General features: G+C 37.9%; 1 protein-coding gene across 2 annotated transcripts in view; it reads right to left on the bottom strand.

Annotated features, from left to right (window-relative positions):
* The window catches only part of ABCC1 (ATP binding cassette subfamily C member 1), a 28,236-nt gene extending 11,523 nt beyond the window's left edge, over positions 1-16,713 (bottom strand). Inside the window, exons 1-14 of one of the 2 annotated variants that reach the window (XM_010719470.3) lie at positions 16,448-16,713; positions 15,597-15,774; positions 14,690-14,851; positions 14,397-14,489; positions 13,488-13,691; positions 10,965-11,111; positions 10,517-10,604; positions 8,841-8,910; positions 8,028-8,154; positions 6,796-6,972; positions 5,593-5,760; positions 5,018-5,195; positions 2,228-2,272; positions 363-447 (exon numbers count right to left, since the gene is read on the bottom strand). In XM_010719470.3, the coding sequence (XP_010717772.1) occupies positions 363-447; positions 2,228-2,272; positions 5,018-5,195; positions 5,593-5,760; positions 6,796-6,972; positions 8,028-8,154; positions 8,841-8,910; positions 10,517-10,604; positions 10,965-11,111; positions 13,488-13,691; positions 14,397-14,489; positions 14,690-14,851; positions 15,597-15,774; positions 16,448-16,698 (1,973 nt within the window). In that variant the 5' untranslated portion in view covers positions 16,699-16,713. The remainder of the gene's footprint in view (positions 1-362; positions 448-2,227; positions 2,273-5,017; positions 5,196-5,592; positions 5,761-6,795; positions 6,973-8,027; positions 8,155-8,840; positions 8,911-10,516; positions 10,605-10,964; positions 11,112-13,487; positions 13,692-14,396; positions 14,490-14,689; positions 14,852-15,596; positions 15,775-16,447) is intronic. The other variant, XM_010719471.3, reaches the window with a different exon arrangement.
* Positions 16,714-17,079: the final 366 nt, after the last annotated feature.

Here is a 17,079-nt window from a genome sequence, read left to right as displayed (position 1 = left end):
CATCACCTTCCAAATGACTATCATTGGTCCTCTTCCCTCCACACAGTGCACTTCTAATCCTCCCTGGGAACATTCAGTTCTCTAGTATCCATCTTCAGATACAAGCTAACAGGTTAGGTAGCCAACCAAGTTTTGGTGGAGAGATCAGACTTAGCTTCCAAAAATACAGCACCTCTAGAGTACCTGAAGACATGGAGCAGCAACAGACTTGCCTCCTTCAGGCTTCTGGACCTGACACAATACATTTTCTTCCAACAAACGCCATAAATACCAAGTTACTGTTTGTTCACAGCTGACTATAAGGACAGGAAATTGGGAAGAAGAAAAAAAAAGAAAAAAAGAGGAAGAAGAGGACCACAAACCGATGCATCAGCTTTCCAGGGGCTTCATTCACAAGGACTCCATTTTCTACAGGCCTTCCTTCCTTTCCAGATGGACTATTTGCATCTGAGGGAGAAAAAAAAAAAAAAATGAAGTAAAAAAGAAAATATGAAAGTGGTAGTGATGAGATACAGTGGTTGAATTGCAGTAATAAATCCTAGGTGCAGTCCTGGTGTGCAAATAAACAGTAAAACACAGAAGTATCTATGTGTATCTAGAAGTATCTAGTATGTGCTAACAGATAATTGATCAGATGAGCATATCAGCTTAGTCCCATCCCAAAAGGATTAGTTGACAACACAGAGAACATTTATTTTTTTATTCTCCTACAATTATAGGACAGTAATAATAATTTAATATAATTATGAGAACATACTTGATGTTAAAGCACAAAATACCAAGTTGCACTATGACTCACTCTGGGGAAAAAAAGTCAACACTCTAACCATCTTCTGCTTCTCAAACCACATCTTCAATACAGTTAAGTCAAATTATTTTTATTTTAGAACACAATGAGCAAACACTCTAGTAGATGGCTTAAAGCTGTAAAAACAAACGACAGGTGCCATTAACTTTGAACCTTCCTGCAAAACGATGCAGAAAGCAACATACAAAAGCCCCATGTTTTTAAGCAACCATAGGAATCATTCATTTAAGCAAGGAGTTGTTTGCACAAATGTCAGTGAACAAAAAAAAAACAAATACAAGTTTTGTTAATCCACTTGTAACAAAATGCAGAACACATAAGAGTGTTGCCTAAAATATTTCACAAAACCAATCAGTTTGAATTAAGATTTCTCCTAACAACTTCATTCAGCGTAAGACATTAATAAAACTTTCGGGTTCAGATTATGTCATCATTTTCCTAATACAAATGATTTTGACCTCCAAAAATTACTGATAATTAGGTGAAGACCTGTTTTCATGTATAAAAGTTAATTTGTAACAAAATAATTTTGCATTTTAAAGAGTCTGTGCAAACTGAAAAAAACTCAAATGCATCTACTAAAGAGATCTGCAGAATAATTAGTGTAGATTTAGAATCCGAAATCTTCACGTTTTTATAAGAAAGCAAAACATATGCATAAATAAGTTCATCGGTACACTAAGGATGGGCTGCTTGAACTTAAAACTGTTCTGCAAAACTCTAAAAACCCAAAGCTAAACAGTTCAACGTGGTCCAAAAGCAGGAAGAAAAATAAAGAGCAGAAACAATGGCAAAAGTGAAAGCTTCAATTATTCAGTTCGTATTTTTAAAAGAAATGTGAGACTGTTGGTTATTTTAAGCACTTGTTTTCTTTTATAGGGGTCCCATATGAAAAACACCATATCTCTTTAGAGCATCACTGAAGCTCTAAACCCACATGAACATAAGAAAACCACAAGTAAACCACCCTTCCTTAACAGCTCTTAATTTAATGCCTTGTTATAGGCTGCAAAGATTTCATACGTAAACTGTATTCACCTTTTGAGAGAGAAATGTACAGAAGATTGTCATAGTAAGTCCAGAATATAAAATAATAAATATACAAGAACAAAAGAGACTTTCATGTCTCAATACTGAGCTCTCCCTCTCAGATTATACTCATACTCCTAATCCAGAGTAGGAGATGCAACTTTGAAGTTTATTTAAAGCTTCCCTATGAAAATGTTTGAGATACAGAATCACTGCTGGTGAATTAGTTATCTACAAGTCAGTGTGTGAGTTACTGTACACACAGAGGTTACGTACAAACCAAGCAAATATCTTGTTGTGCAGATGAAATTCTCTTTCGTCAATGAAGTAGTTACTAGTATTGCTCCACCACAAGCTCTAGTAAAAGTCACAAGGCAAAAAAGCAGTTACCTGTTTCCAGAGGTTGAATCGTTCTTTCTAACGAAGAATCCGAGTCTAAAAGCATATATAATTAACTTTTTCCAGAACACAACCATTTTCAACCTTCACAAGCATAAATGCATTAAAGCAGCACAACCTAAACCATAAATACAAACAAACGCTCGAGGCAGAATCAAATTCACTGAAACTGATCTTTTTAATCCCACTCCTTGGATTAAAACAAAAAAGGCAGCCTTAAGGGGAAAAAAAATCCAAACCATATGGCTGTAAGTGACAGATCACTAAATTTCCTTCTACATATGCACTAATGAGGGCTGGGGAGCAGAAATCAAAAAGCAGCTCCAAAGTAACCTCAAATTATCACAGAAAAATCCCAGAATATACCAGCAACTACCATATGAGTTTTCCTCAATTGCAGTGAAGACTTCACTTAAGAAGCTTAGAGACTTCCTGTTCTTACCAATAAAGGTGTGTATCATCATGTTTTGAGAGTGACAACTTTCATCCACACAGGTGTACCTCCAAGAAGTGCAATGAAGCTATGAAGGGACTGGAGCACACCCCTATTGGGAGGAGCTGAAGGATCTGGGATTGTTCAGTCTGGAGAAGAGACTCAGGGGAGACCTTACAGCTCTCTACAATTCCCTCAAAGGAGGTTGTGGTGAGGTGGGGGCCAGCCTCTTCTCCCAAGTCACATTGACAGGACAAAAGAGAATGGCCTTAAGTTGCACCAGGGGAGGTTCAGTTGGATATCAGGAAAAACTTACTTTCAGAAAGAGTGGTGATACATTGGCACAAGCTGCACAGGGAAGTGGTAGAGTCATTGTCCCTGGAGGTGTTCCAGAAGAGCTTAGATGTGGCACTGAGGGACGTGGTTAGATGGCGTAGGTGATGGGTTGACAGTTGGACTAGATGCTTTTAGTGGTCTTTTCCAACCTTAATGATTCTATGATCACCCAGCATGGCTAGATTAGTAAGGAACTATGAGATAATTTCCTCTTCTAAGCATTTTGGTACCTTGTGTACCTCACACTGAGTCAGTTATTTACTTAGGCCATTTGAGGCGGAGAATACAGCTAGATTTTTACCTTACCAGAGAGAACAGAAAAGCTGAATTTTGCTAAAAGGTGAATGAAATGAATTCAAGAGGAAGTCAGATTACTTTCTGACTCAGTCAGGTGCTTCCTGAATTAACACTCACATCTAGATTCTACAAGGACATTCAGATCAGAGCCAACAGATCTCACTATTTAACTCTTCACTTTCTGGAAGCCAGAGGGAAGCACCCATCCATACCTACAGGCACTGTACAAGCCATCCTATCTATCAAATGTAGTGCTCTTGAGCCCAACTCAGCTTCATACTGTTAGAAAGAAGCACAGCCATAAACCATGGGTGTGCTCTGTACTCAGAGACAGCAGTGACTGTGAAGGTACAGTACTTTTTCTTGCTGATATGAAACCTCGGCCCCTAAAGCAGAAGCATGTATTTTTATTATCAAACGCACACTTTACTACCTAGTGTATGATGCTCAGACACTGAGCTAGTAAGGCACCTCCTTTTCAAACTCAGGATTCAATAAATTGCTTCCCAGCTGTACCAGGAAGGACAAAAAATTACTTGTTTTTACAAAGATCAAGCATGGTTATGTGACTACTGCTAACATCATGTTTTCCATAAAGCAGATTTCAACTCTGCAAGACAGGAAGCAGAATTTGGGGAATTAAGTCCACAGAATTATTTAAGGGGAAAAAAAACAACAACAACAAGAACTTCAACAATCCAGACTCTTAGCAGTTTTCAGAGTAATTTTACTCCCCTTCCTTCCCACATCAAAGCCAAGTTGTGCAGACGATCCTCACAAAATCTGAGTTGAAAGATCTTCCAGTTTCAATGGCACCAGAGTCACAGATCTAAATGTTGGGGGACAGCCTACCCATACTGTTCCACCTCAACTAAAGTCCAAATAATGTAGAAAAGATTTAGAATTGTTACTATTAACATTACTATTACAGTGTACTTCTGTAAGTTTTACTATTCCTCCCCACAAACACACTAAAAATAGCTCCAAGCTTTGCAAGAACAAACTGAAGTTATGAAGAAGCCACTTAGGAACAACAACAAAAAACCCAACAGCAAAACTCCTGGCTCCAAGCCCCTTAAAACACAAGTCTGCATCTGCTACTGTAATCAGTTTGTATGAGAAATACAGGGAAAACAGTCATAAGACAGGTAGTTGTAAAGTAACCAACCTACAGCCAAAACAAGAGGTTTTGCAGCAACAGCTCCCAGTCTGGAAGGGGAAGGTGTGACCAGAGCAGTCCATGGCACAGCTATGAATCCACACAAACCCAACTGGCTGGACTACTAGTGTCATCAGCAAATCACCCACGCTAAAAGCCAGAGAATGGAACAACTACTAAAAGCAAGACAAATGTAGGTGCTTTTTTAATGCAAAGCGGTAGTTTAATTATAGATGCAGCTTTCCAAAGAAGTTACTTGCTTAAAGAAGCAGAGGGAAAGGTGTAAAAACCCCAGCTGACTCTCAGTGGATCTCTTAGCCATTTTAATTTTTATCTCAGTGAGATCTACTCCACTACAGGAGTGTTTCATATTTTGCTAAGTTTTAAGAGAAAGAATGTGCGTTTAACCTCACAATCTCCAGTGCCCTCAAAAACTGCAGCTGTATTAAGAGAAATAGCAGTTATAACCAATACAACTAATATCTTTCCTTCAACAGGAATCCCTTAACATGTCATATATCAGTTTATTCAAAACAGGATTTACTTGGAAGCTTACCACTGCTCTCCATGTTTTGTTCAGCATTAGCGTAAGTACGAAGGAATTCTGCAAAAGCTCCATCTTGCTTCAGCAGCTCCTGGTAGGAGCCCATCTCAGAAATTTCTCCATCAGTCATTACCAGAATTGTATCCATTTGAGGCAGATAGTTCACTGCATGGGTTACTAAAACCCGTGTCTAAACAGCAAAAGAAAAAAAAATATTCTAACATCTCAAACTAGCAAATACGATGATTAAGCTCCTGTTCTCACAGCTTTAATTCTGCGTATAATACAGTAAAAATTATGGACAGGCATGCAACATTTCAAAGGAAACAACTGTCCTTGTCTTTTGACTTTTCCTTCCCAGAATTTCGAATTAGAGAAACCAAAGTATTTCTTATTACAAAAACTAAGTAGTTTAGGATTTCTAAAAAAATAAAAAATAAATTAAAAAAATCTCAGAAGAATCCTTCTATTTTTTTCATGTTTAAAGCAAAGGTCTGGAGGTGAAATCTGTGCAACTTGGAATCATTTGAAATCAGCAAAGAAAAACAAATTGTTCCCCAAAGACAAGTTATTACATCATTACGTACTTTATTTTTCAAGATTCCTTTTGGTCCAATAACTTTTTCAAAAATATGTTTCCCGACGTGAGCATCAACAGCTGACAAAGGATCATCAAATAAATAGGTATCTGCATTACAGTAGACTGCTCGAGCAAGACTAACTCGCTGCTTCTGTCCTCCAGACAAATTCACACCCTGGGGAAAATAAGAAAATATCCTTTATTTACTCCTAAAAGATGATTCCTTGCAGTAGTGAAAGAAGCATAGTGCTTGTGAAATAGAAAAGCCATGGTAGATTTATGCAAACCAGAAAAAGTTTCAGCACTGAATAAACAAGATATTTATTACAAGTTATTCACTACTACAGCATGAACAACTACAGCCAAAATCCCCTTAGAAGGAAATCTATTAACATGTATCTGTCAATGAGGGGCTAGTAACCAAAAAAAGTATTGTTTACTAATCTTCCAAGACATACCTAATTCCGTGGATTCAGAGGCTAATTTTCCTCTCAGCCTCATTTCTACAGTGTTCCCCCAGTGTAATAAACAAACTCTGAGCAGGCACACCCTACAATTTTGTTTGGCCTTCTGACCAGACAAATTTCTTGTAAGGAAAATAAAGCTGCACACTTACCTGAATCTGGACTTGAGGCTGACAATTGGCAGCTATACCCCATCTAAAACTAGCCATCAGGCAGAGCACACATCTCTGTATATCCCTTCCTCTCCTCTGGAGGGCATCAGCTTAGCAGAATGCCAAGCAGGTACCTACACACACGGCTGGCTGTGTGTTTAAGGGACACTTGGTACTGCTTGTAAACCAGAGCACTCTAACATTTAGGCAAGTTTCTAAATATCACACTGCATACATTTCTGCAACCAAAAGCCAAAAAGAAAACCTGAACAAATTCTCCTACACACACTCCCCCTGAAGTATTTAGAAGTTTCTTTTCTTATTTCCACAAATGTTTATGCTCTGTGACCATGGCAACTCAGAACTGTTTTTTAAAAACAGGCTTTTTTTAAAATGCTTTTGCACTCGTAATTGAGAAAACATTTCCCCCCTTTGAGTGTTAAAGAAAATACATACTGTTCAAATTTGCCTCTTATTCCAGAGGATTTCTACTCTGAGTGTTTTCAACTCAACATAACTTTATTACCAAGTAGAATAGAAGTCATATGGCCTTATCTACAAGTAATAGCAGTGTTAGAGTGGGTATTTAAATACCTTTTCTCCTATTTCTGTTCTGTCTCCCATAGGAAGAATCTCTAAATCAGGCAAAAGTGCACAAGCCTCAATAACACGCTTGTACCGGCTCTCATTCATCTCTCTTCCAAAGATAATATTATCTTCTAAAGTTGCATTTTGGATCCAGGCTTGCTGAGGAACATAAGCAATCGAGCCCTGCAAAAAAATTAAAGTTCCTTATTCAGTAGTTAAGACAAAAAGACTGCTCACAAAGTCAAAGCACAGCAGGGCCTTGTGAGGCTGGCAGTGCTATGTATTTCACAAACAGCCTACGGTCACTTTGGAATGACACAGACAAATGTGTGCACTTGGGGTAGCACCTCCTAAAATATGTTATTCTTTTACTCCTCTCTGCGAGTGAATGTGACAAAGTGTATTGGTGGAAAATAAAAGACTTCAAACAAAACATGACTCCCTAACATAAACTCAGAAGAAACATTTGTTTAGAGAATATTTACACAATTACTGGATGTTGAAAGTCATTACAGCTTTGCTCTTTCATCTAGCCATAAAGTATGTTCACTGTAAGACAATTTAATAGGGAATGTAAGAGTGTTTAACAAATGCATCCCCGCCAAGAGATTTCTGCTAAAAGTAGGGGAAGTTGCTCTTATGTAAGAATGTCACTTCAAAGGGAAAGACTTGGCTGCTACAAAATAATTCGTTTTGAAGCACAGTTCTACCTTCTCTTGGCACTAATAATCAGTTGCTCAGCTCTTTCTTTGGTTTTTCCAGAACAATTTTGGAGGTGATCAAACAAGAAATTTTTTTATTTTATTTTTTTCAAATGCAACAGATTTGTTTTGTTCTTAAATTAAACAGCAGCTTCTCCCATGTTTGGATATCTCTGTATAGGGGGATAGGCATACCCTTTCCCCTTGCAACTTTCTGATGTCTAAGAAGGTATGACTTAATGTTGCTCCTCCTCATCCTGGAGTACATGTAATAGGGTCTCTTTCCCCCATACCTGGCTGCCAACAAGACTCAACAGAATTTATCTTTGAGACTTCCACTATTCTGTCTATTTGGCTAACCCTGAAATTGACAAATTTAGAAGTTAATCCTTAGCAGAGTGTTAAATTTGGCTTGCCAGGAAATTGGGCCACATGTTGTTCATCTGAAAGGCTGTCTTCTTCATTTCACTTGCAAATTTGGAATCACTCAGGCAATACTCACAAATAGCCGAGCAATTTGTCAGACACGTCACACACCTTGACAACCACGTAGCCTTCCTTTTTGTCCATCTCCCCCAGTAATGCAGACAGCAATGAAGACTTTCCACAGCCAACTTGACCAACAACAGCTATCAGGGAACCTTCAGGAACGGTGAAGTTAATGCTGAAATGAAGTGCACACAATTCAGCCTCACTTGCTGGCATATCCCAGTTGTTAAACAATCTACTGAACAGTCCATATAAAGTCAGATGAAACACGAACTCACACTGCAAATGCTGACACAGCACAAGAACTTAAACCATTTGAAAATACAACCTTTCTTTCAGAAAGCACACAGCTTTTCTTTTAGATAGGAAATAGCATCTTCATGTGTAATCAGCCAGAAAGAAAAAAAGTCACTTCCAATTTTTCTCTTAAATGTTCTGTTAGCAGAAATGTAATACAAATCATTGCTCCTCAAACAGCATCCATGTCCCAAAGGACAGTGCAATTTAAGACCCAAGAAAGAGCAGCCAAAATTAAGGAAGGGTACAGAGCATAGGGAAGACATGGCACATAGTGCAAATGTAAAGGACATGGGATGAGGAAACAACCTAACTGCATCCTCTAGATGGAGCTCATCCCCATCTGCAGCCTGTAGCAAGAGCTTAAAATCTCTGAGGCTTCCCCCCTCCATTAAACCTTTTGCTACTCTTTTTTTTTTTTAAATTATGCAAGTATAAGCATATATTTGTTTTCCTGTTCCTTTAAGAAAACAAAGTCTTATGCATATAGACTTTCTAATCTAAATACAGATAATTTATGATGCAGAAAAACAACCAAGTAGAACAAAGGGTACCAATGCTTACCTATTCAGTGCAGGAGGGTCTGTTTTGGACCAGCTAAATGTTGCGTTCTTTACAACAATGCTTCCTTCAGCTGATGAACAGAAAATATGATTCTTCACAAATGTGAATGCAAAACTGTATGTTTTAGATTAAGCCACAGAAGAAAATTCAAGCACACCAAAGTAAATGTACGTAGCTACTTCTGTAGCAGAACAAAAACCCACTGCCTACCAAAAGCTTGTGTTCCGTTCAAAGCAGAATAATAAACATAAGAATAATTAGCATAACCTCATCAGAAGTTCTGAAGTTACATTTCTTCAATAACCAGGAGGTATGTGAACATCAACTATAAAAGATTCAACCATCTCTCTTTTTACCCAGAAACCCCACTGCTAAGTCAGTTCAAGAAGCTAGCAGCCTCAATATGAGCTGAGCTTTAAGGAAAAACATCAGCTGAACCGATCCTTCCACATGGAAAGTTAAGTTACCACAAAAATAACAAGGGAGATGAAATACCAACTAATTTTGACCAAAAGCATTGTTGAGAGAATCCCAGAATGATTTGGGTTGGATGGAACTTTAATGATCATCTAGTTTAAATCTCTGTACCATGGGCAGCAACTGCTTCCACTACAACAGCTTGCTCAGACAGGTTCAGCCTGGCCTTCTAGAGACCGACTTCTCATCCACAACCCCTCTGGGAAACTTTTTTCTTTTTCCTCCCTGTCTCTTTAGAGCAAGTCCAGAGGGTCCAAAATGTTGCCTGGTAGTGGTATCTATCAGTTTTCACAGTAACAACTGCAAATATATTATATCTAATACAATCAATTAGACAATAAATACTTAACCTAAATATACATCTGAGTGAACACAATTACAAACCGTTATGGACAAAATTGCTTTAAGAATCCACTAAAGATTTGTGAGTGAAGTATTCACGGTCATCAGCTGAGAAAGGGGAGGAGATATTCCCCGAAGGAAGATGGAAGAAAAAAAAACAAAGAAACAAAGTACAGGAGAATCAAGTGACTGAATTGACACAGTGCTCAGCTAACCACATGAGAGGAAGTGACACAGATTTCATTGTGTTTGTAAAAAGGAAGTAGAAAAATCATTTAGGAATAACTGATACAGTTAAGTCAAGCTTTGCTTGCAAGATAAAGGGCGTTGGCTACTCAGTAAGTCTTCCTTCAAGCTCATTTACCTGCTGAACAGCTGTATATAACCAGAGCAGCTAAATATATGTGCTAGATACAGCAAAGCTCACAGTGATGTTTCTTGCACAAAATGAAGCGGAGGCACATGCCAGAAGTGGGACTTATACATCCTCTTTTAAAGGCATTGAAATGGTTTACAATTCCTTTTCTCCAAAACACTCTGTTCTGGGACAGTTAATTATCAACCTCTTAACTTTCAAATGAGTTAGACAGTTTCGGGTGTACAAGTCACTTCAATTGTGTCTGGATGCAATCATTCTGTATCTTGGACACAGAGGCTGGGGAGAGAAATAGCACCTGAGAACATGACAGAAACTCAATACAACTTTCATTTTTATAACATCCCTTCTCTGCTTACTGGCTGAAATTAATTGGTGAAATCCAGCAAAGTGCAGTATATTTGTTACAGAAAACAAAAGAGACACTGCAAAGCCACCAGAAATTTGGACAAGTTCTTTTTCAATAGCAAAAGAAACTCACCATTTGTAATGGGACCCCTGATTATGCTGTCTGGATCTAATTCTTCATGAGACAGGAACACCCGAAGGCGCTTCAAGGAGACACTAGCCTACATTAGAAAGAGATACAAAACTACTTTATATTCTGATACTATATTTAAGAACAGTATTTTACAGTATGTATATATTACATCATTACTACTCCTAGTCCCTCTTCTTAAAAAACCACCCTGTAGCTTCCTGAGTAGTCAAGTTTGTATTTTCTAGTCACAAGAAATATGAGTGATTTTGGGTACGCTCATCCACCACACCCAAGGTTGATAACTTTGCCTGTACAGCATTCAATATAGAGGAAATGCAAAATTTATTTTGAGGTGACTGAATTTCACCAGCAAATGTTATTTGAGCACACAACTATAGTCTTTCCAACCAGTGACACAGAAAAGCCCATCAATGAAATGAAATCTTACTTCTACTATGCTGCTGATAACCATAGGAAGTATGTTCAGTGGAAACCTGAGAATGTTGAATAAAGCTAGGGATACAAATGCCTTCTGAGCATCCAGGATATTGTTCTCATCCATTTTGACATACACAGCAAATGTGGACAAGGCAACCTGAAACACAAGGCATAATGGTTACGATTAGAGCAACACCTTTTTTAAGCCAGAGGTCTAAAATCAAAGAGCAACATTCTGATAAACTCTGAACTCCGGCAAACACCTCCCAAAACAAACATTTGATTTAAATATATTGTTGGGGGGGGAAAAAAAAAAAAGTTGATGGTGCCTCTTGGAAAAGTTCTGAGAAGGAGTCCAGTGTTCATTTTCTGCACACAGTGAGGGGGGAAGCCATAAATGTCCCAGGCTACCTGTGGTTGCACTACCTGAGAAGAGAAGGAAAGGAACGATTGCTAGGCTAGCCTTTGTGTCTGCTCTCCTTCACTTCTAAATCAATCACAGATCCCAGATGAGTAATGTACATGGGCTGAAAAGTTGGAAATATGCCAGTGCTAGCCCATTTTATATTCTGTAGGGACCACCACAACCCTAGATAGCAAAGTGCAGCCCTCTTTAACATGGATAGATTTTCTAAGAATTTTTAAATGTTACTGCGTTGCAAGACTTACATTACCTAAACAGTTCACAACAGAAAAACTTAACTTTCATTCTGAACAAGAAAATGACAATAAACCATTATTATCAAGATATACAAATAAAAGCCACACATAAATACGTTCTTCAAAATTATGTTGATGAAATTATAATAAAACTAAAGCAAACTAAGTTAAGCCAAAGAAAAACAGCACAATCCTCCCTAATCACAATATGCCTATTCCTCTTACTCTGTTTTCTTTCATGACAACAACACTCATACCTCTGTATATAACAAGAAACTGACACAGCAAAACAAGGTTGTTTAACCACTGGTGACCTCCCTCCTACAAGGCATGAACTAATTAGCTAATTTATGTTTAAAATCTGACTGCTGTGAAGACAAGCCTTGTCCATCTTATGGTGGCTGACTCAGCTGCGCCTGGCACAGTAGTTTGTTTGTACAGTCCTAAGTTTGGACAATCATATCCCAGCGAGAAAGCCTTCCCACAGAGATCAAAAACACGACAGGAGCCAAAGAATAACTTCAGAAGCAGCATGTCCGCACTCCTGTGTTGTCAGCAACTAGTCTGAAATAGAACTTTATCAGCACAGACAGCACTATGGGAGGTACTGCACAATGAATAGTTTCCTGACAGCATTATTAAACAATGTGGTGAAGAGCCCTGGCCATTGAAACAGGAGAAGCAGAAGAGAAAGTATTTTGCATTTCAAAAGTGCTTTCAAGTAGGCATGCGCGTAATTCTTTAATCAGAAGTTTATAGGAGAACACTTATCACGGATAAAGATCTGGGAAACAGCACATTAAAACAGCAGCCTTGCAACAGTGGCAAACCCTTGAGGTTCAGGCCTATTGCCACAACACACAACATGTACTGAAACAAAGCTGCTCATTAGGGGAATTTGTTTTCCCAGATTCTGCGGAACAGCATGAAGGAGTCCACCTGTACAGTTTTATTTAGAAACTTCGTTTAATAATATATTTATATTAAAACCATCTCAGACTTGTTATAGGAAAGCATTTGCTAAAGAATGCAGCTTATGTTTCCTAACCAGGACACTGCTTCTTCTGCCTTTCATCATGCCCAGAAAATAATGTAAACACTAAATGCTTGAAGGGAAGGAATTTGAGACTGGAAAGTACATTTAAACATCTTCAACTGGAACAGTACATATTTTATCCTAATGTAGTAATGGCTTCTATTTGCCTCGATGCAGAAGAGCAATGCCCCGTTGTTCTAATAGTGTTTGAGGCAATTTTGATGTGATCTCACTCCTCTCTCCCGTTCATTAGTTTGAATGTAAGCTAACCACAAACACAGCAGAGATGTTTCACATACCAAGAATATTTTTTAATAAGAAGAATTTAATGCAGTCCAAGACTATGCAATAGCTTTACCTCTCCACATTGTTCTTAAATAGATGTGGGGAGAACCCAGGCCAGAGGACGCTTCTTGCCCATTTGACCAAGGACCTGCTGCTTCCAGAAACATAGTGAAATAAGGAAGTTTTACTCTGCTGTCAGCCACAACTACCACCTGGAGGGTGCTGTGCACGTAGTAATCTTCTTAATCTGACAGTACTTTTAGTCTTAGGTCCCTTGAGTACAGCAGTAAAAATAGTAAGGGAAGGCAAGAGGTTTTTATTTTTAAATAATCATCATCAACTTCTAGATGCATTCAACATGGATGTTATTAACATCCAAGTAAAACAGAAATGCCTTTACACAGGGAACTGAAGACGAAAGAGTTCAGTTTCCCACTACTGCAGAGGTAATTCCTACTTTCCCATTCATTAAAAAAAAAAAGTTCTCAAACGCTGTTTTGGAAAACATGATCAAAAAGAGGAGAATAGACATACAAAATTTGTTTCACTTACCAAAAAAGGAGCGCAAACCCAAGTGAAGGTACCCACTGCAGCAAGGTAAGCAGATTTTTTTAGGACTTTGAGCTCTTTCTGTCTGATCTCCAATACCTTTTCTCTGAAGGCTAATTCCCAAGCATAAAGTTTTAGAACTTTAATCCCATTAAGAATTTCATTCATCAGCTTAATTCTGTTGTCTTTGCTCTTCATCTGTGCCACCTGAAAACAACAGCGCAATGAATAATTAGCAAGGCACAGTACTTGGCAGAACCACAAAGTTTTTAACTTTTATTTTGCAATGATGAAATTTGCCTCATAATCATCAAAAGCTTACGAACTTCCAAGCAAGAAATCTGAGACACAATCTTAACAAGCAAGTACGCAGAATCACTGCAATGCTTTACATCAATTAAAAGAATTATTCACACAACTGAAAATCTACTTTGCATCTAACCTCAGCCCAAACTTGTTTTTGCTTTATTTTCAGCACTATCAATGGCCTTCTCACGGTGTACTAATCAAAAAGCTTTCTATTCAGCAGTAAGACGACAGAACATTAGGGAGAATAATATCTTCGAAGAAAATATTTTAACAAGGGCTGAGCAAAACCTGAATCGATGTTCTGACTCAGCACCCAGCACAGTTTGCAGGCTTCCACCGAGACTGTTATCCTAGGCAGCTATTACCCATGACAGCATGGCTGTGTACTCCTACTTGTCCCGTGTAGGAACCAAATGCTGCAGGATATTACACTGAACACCTAGAGCTAAAAGGTTTCATTCAAATAAATTACCAACAGTTGAGGGAAACGTATTTAACTCAGTAATGAAGTTTTTACCAGAAAGCACGTAGTAAATTTGTAGAAACAAGTCACAGTAGTATACGTTTCTTAAAATCATTGTCACATACACAGAAGCTTCTTACCTGATATGTTTTTGTTTTCATTGCCATCACAGCATTCACGGGAACAAGAAGAATCATGACAGCAACACCTGCCAGTACAGAAGGTCCTAAATTCTGAAGAGAAAAACCATCTGATTGTAAAAAAACAGTTTTCAATAAGTATTTAAGATGTTGAGTCAAACACTTATTGACAGTGACAAAACTAGCTCTGAAAGTTTTCTGAACAGCATTTGCTCTATTTTGCTTTAAATGCTCCACTGGCCTGAGCAACAGCTCTCTGCAGTCATGCAGGAAACAAGAAAAACAATGCTCACCTGCCACAATAAGTACAGTGCTAGTATCACCTGAAGAGGCGCAGACCAGATCATGTTTATATATGTAGCCAAGTCCATGAATCTCTGAGCATCCACAGACATTAGATTCACAATTTCACCCACAGTAGAAGTCTTTCTGGCAGAATTTGTGATAACAAGAGCCTGGGTGCATATTTTTAAAATAAAGAATTAAATAAATAAATAAATAAATAACATATCATGAAAAAAGGTCTACTTATTTGCTTCTCCTCCTCTAAATCATAAATGCTTTACAAAGCAACTAACTTTATAATTACAAGCAATTCCTTTCATGCTTCATATTCTACTCTGCATATCTAATACAAGTTGATGGAAGCATTTGGGTTGAATTAAAAATAGCAAGCAGGTATTTGTGGTTTGGGTTGGTTGGTGTTTTTATTGCTTGTAGGGGCAGAAAGGTTGCTTGCTTCCCTTTTTAACTCTAAAAAGTGGAACCTTCGCTTCTTGTCATACATTTTTCTCACAGAGCACCCAATCCAGAGCCTTCTAAAACGTTCCAGCTTACTGATGTAAGAGGTAAGATGAGGTAGTGCTGTCTGTTAATTCACAGATGAAGGTGTAAATCACAGAATCATAGAATATGAATGTATATTAATTTTTGCACAAGTTGAAGCAGTTTCACCCCCAGTTTAAATGTGACAAGACTTCTTTGCCAGTGGGAAGAAAAGGGCACCAGAACTTCAACTAATTAATCTCAAAATTACTTCATTTCCAATCTTTGTATTTATAAGTCAGATACTCTTTTACTTCTATTAAGAGTTAAGAGATTCTGCTGGGCTGATTCCAAACTACTTGAGTTACTCAGACTTAAACAGTGCACTCACAAAATCACTGAAGGTATACTTATATACTGAAAGGAAGCACTTACCTTTCGATAGATTACACCAACAATAGCTGTTTTGAGCCTCATTCCAGTTACAAAACAAATATGAAAATACTGATGAAGAATCAATGTCTGAAGACATGCACAAACAAACAGCAACCCTGTATAAAAGTAGCCTTGCCAGTTTGGGGCGCTTTTGTTATTTACGAAGTTGATTAGCAATCTGTGGAGAGAGGAATTAGCATTTTTGACTTATGCAACTCAAAAGGAAGTTTCAAGGTTACAATACGATTATTCCAAACATTCTGTGGGCCGTGCAAGCACCCAAAGCACAAGATTTAAATGAAACACTTAAGCTAACTTCTCAGCAACAGGACGCAATTTTATACTAGTACTCACTGCTAACAATGTACAGAAACTTCACATCTTTTATGTACAGCATTCCCTGAGTGAAAAGTCTTATATTTCCTCCAGCAAACATGCAGTTACTTAGAGTTTTACTACTTCTCACCTCAAAGTAATACAATCTCTCCTACTGCTTTAGCCCAGTGTTGCAACACATGCTGTGACTTGTGGTTATAAAAATCTTTAGACTTCTGATTTCCACAGTCATCACTAGTAAGAAACAAAAACACTCTCTTGCAATTGTTGATTATGCTTTTGCCATGCTTTCTTCATGGTGGAAGGGAACCAAATAACATCAAACATTTGATACATGATGTTATAATTTGAAAACCAACTGATCAAAGTAATCTGTGTGCATGATAATTTGGATGATAGCTGCACCTGACTGATCCAGCTACAGGCAAAACAGTTTGGTAACTGACTGAAATATCAGCGTACTCAGAAACCTGTCTGCTTACTTTTAATTCAATAATAAAGTAAACAGGTCTTACTTCAAAATTTCTGGGCCTGCAAACATCAAGAGATCATGTGCTGCTTTAAACAGGAAGCTCATGAGAAAATATGGTCCAAAAGTTTTATATAACACCTTGGATAAAGATGCCTCAGAGCTCCTCTGAGATGGTTTTATAATCAAAGCTTCAGCCTCTTCCGTCACTTCACCATTGGAATCACTTGATTTTTGTTGCTTTTTGGACGAGTATAATATATTCAAAGGTTGCCTGAAATAAGAGTTATAACACATTGAAGGTACACAATGCAACCTTTATACAAGTATAAAGCCAAATGGAAAAATGCACAGTATACAAATGAGACATTTATTTCAACTAGGCTGTTTAGCTTCTGATCCTAGCCAACTCATTGGCCTGTGCCTCTTGCATCATTCTTCATTTTAGCAACAGCAAGTGTCCCAGCAACAGAGACAGCCGTTCACCACAGTTCTTAATAGTGTAACCAGGTTTTATTGCCAATCAACCACCTTTTTAATTATACAGCCATAGCTAGATGAACAGGCATTCAGAAATGATCTTCCTCATATGGATAGCTAACATTTGTGGTCAATCTTTCCTATAGCAGTACAGGGGAATAAGAAACAGGGCTGTAATCTGCATTAAACTCAAAAAAA

Source organism: Meleagris gallopavo, chromosome 16 (assembly GCF_000146605.3).
Source record: "Meleagris gallopavo isolate NT-WF06-2002-E0010 breed Aviagen turkey brand Nicholas breeding stock chromosome 16, Turkey_5.1, whole genome shotgun sequence".
NCBI lineage: Eukaryota > Metazoa > Chordata > Aves > Galliformes > Phasianidae > Meleagris > Meleagris gallopavo.
Note: the sequence above shows the minus strand (reverse complement) of the source record. Positions and strands in the feature narration are given on the sequence as shown.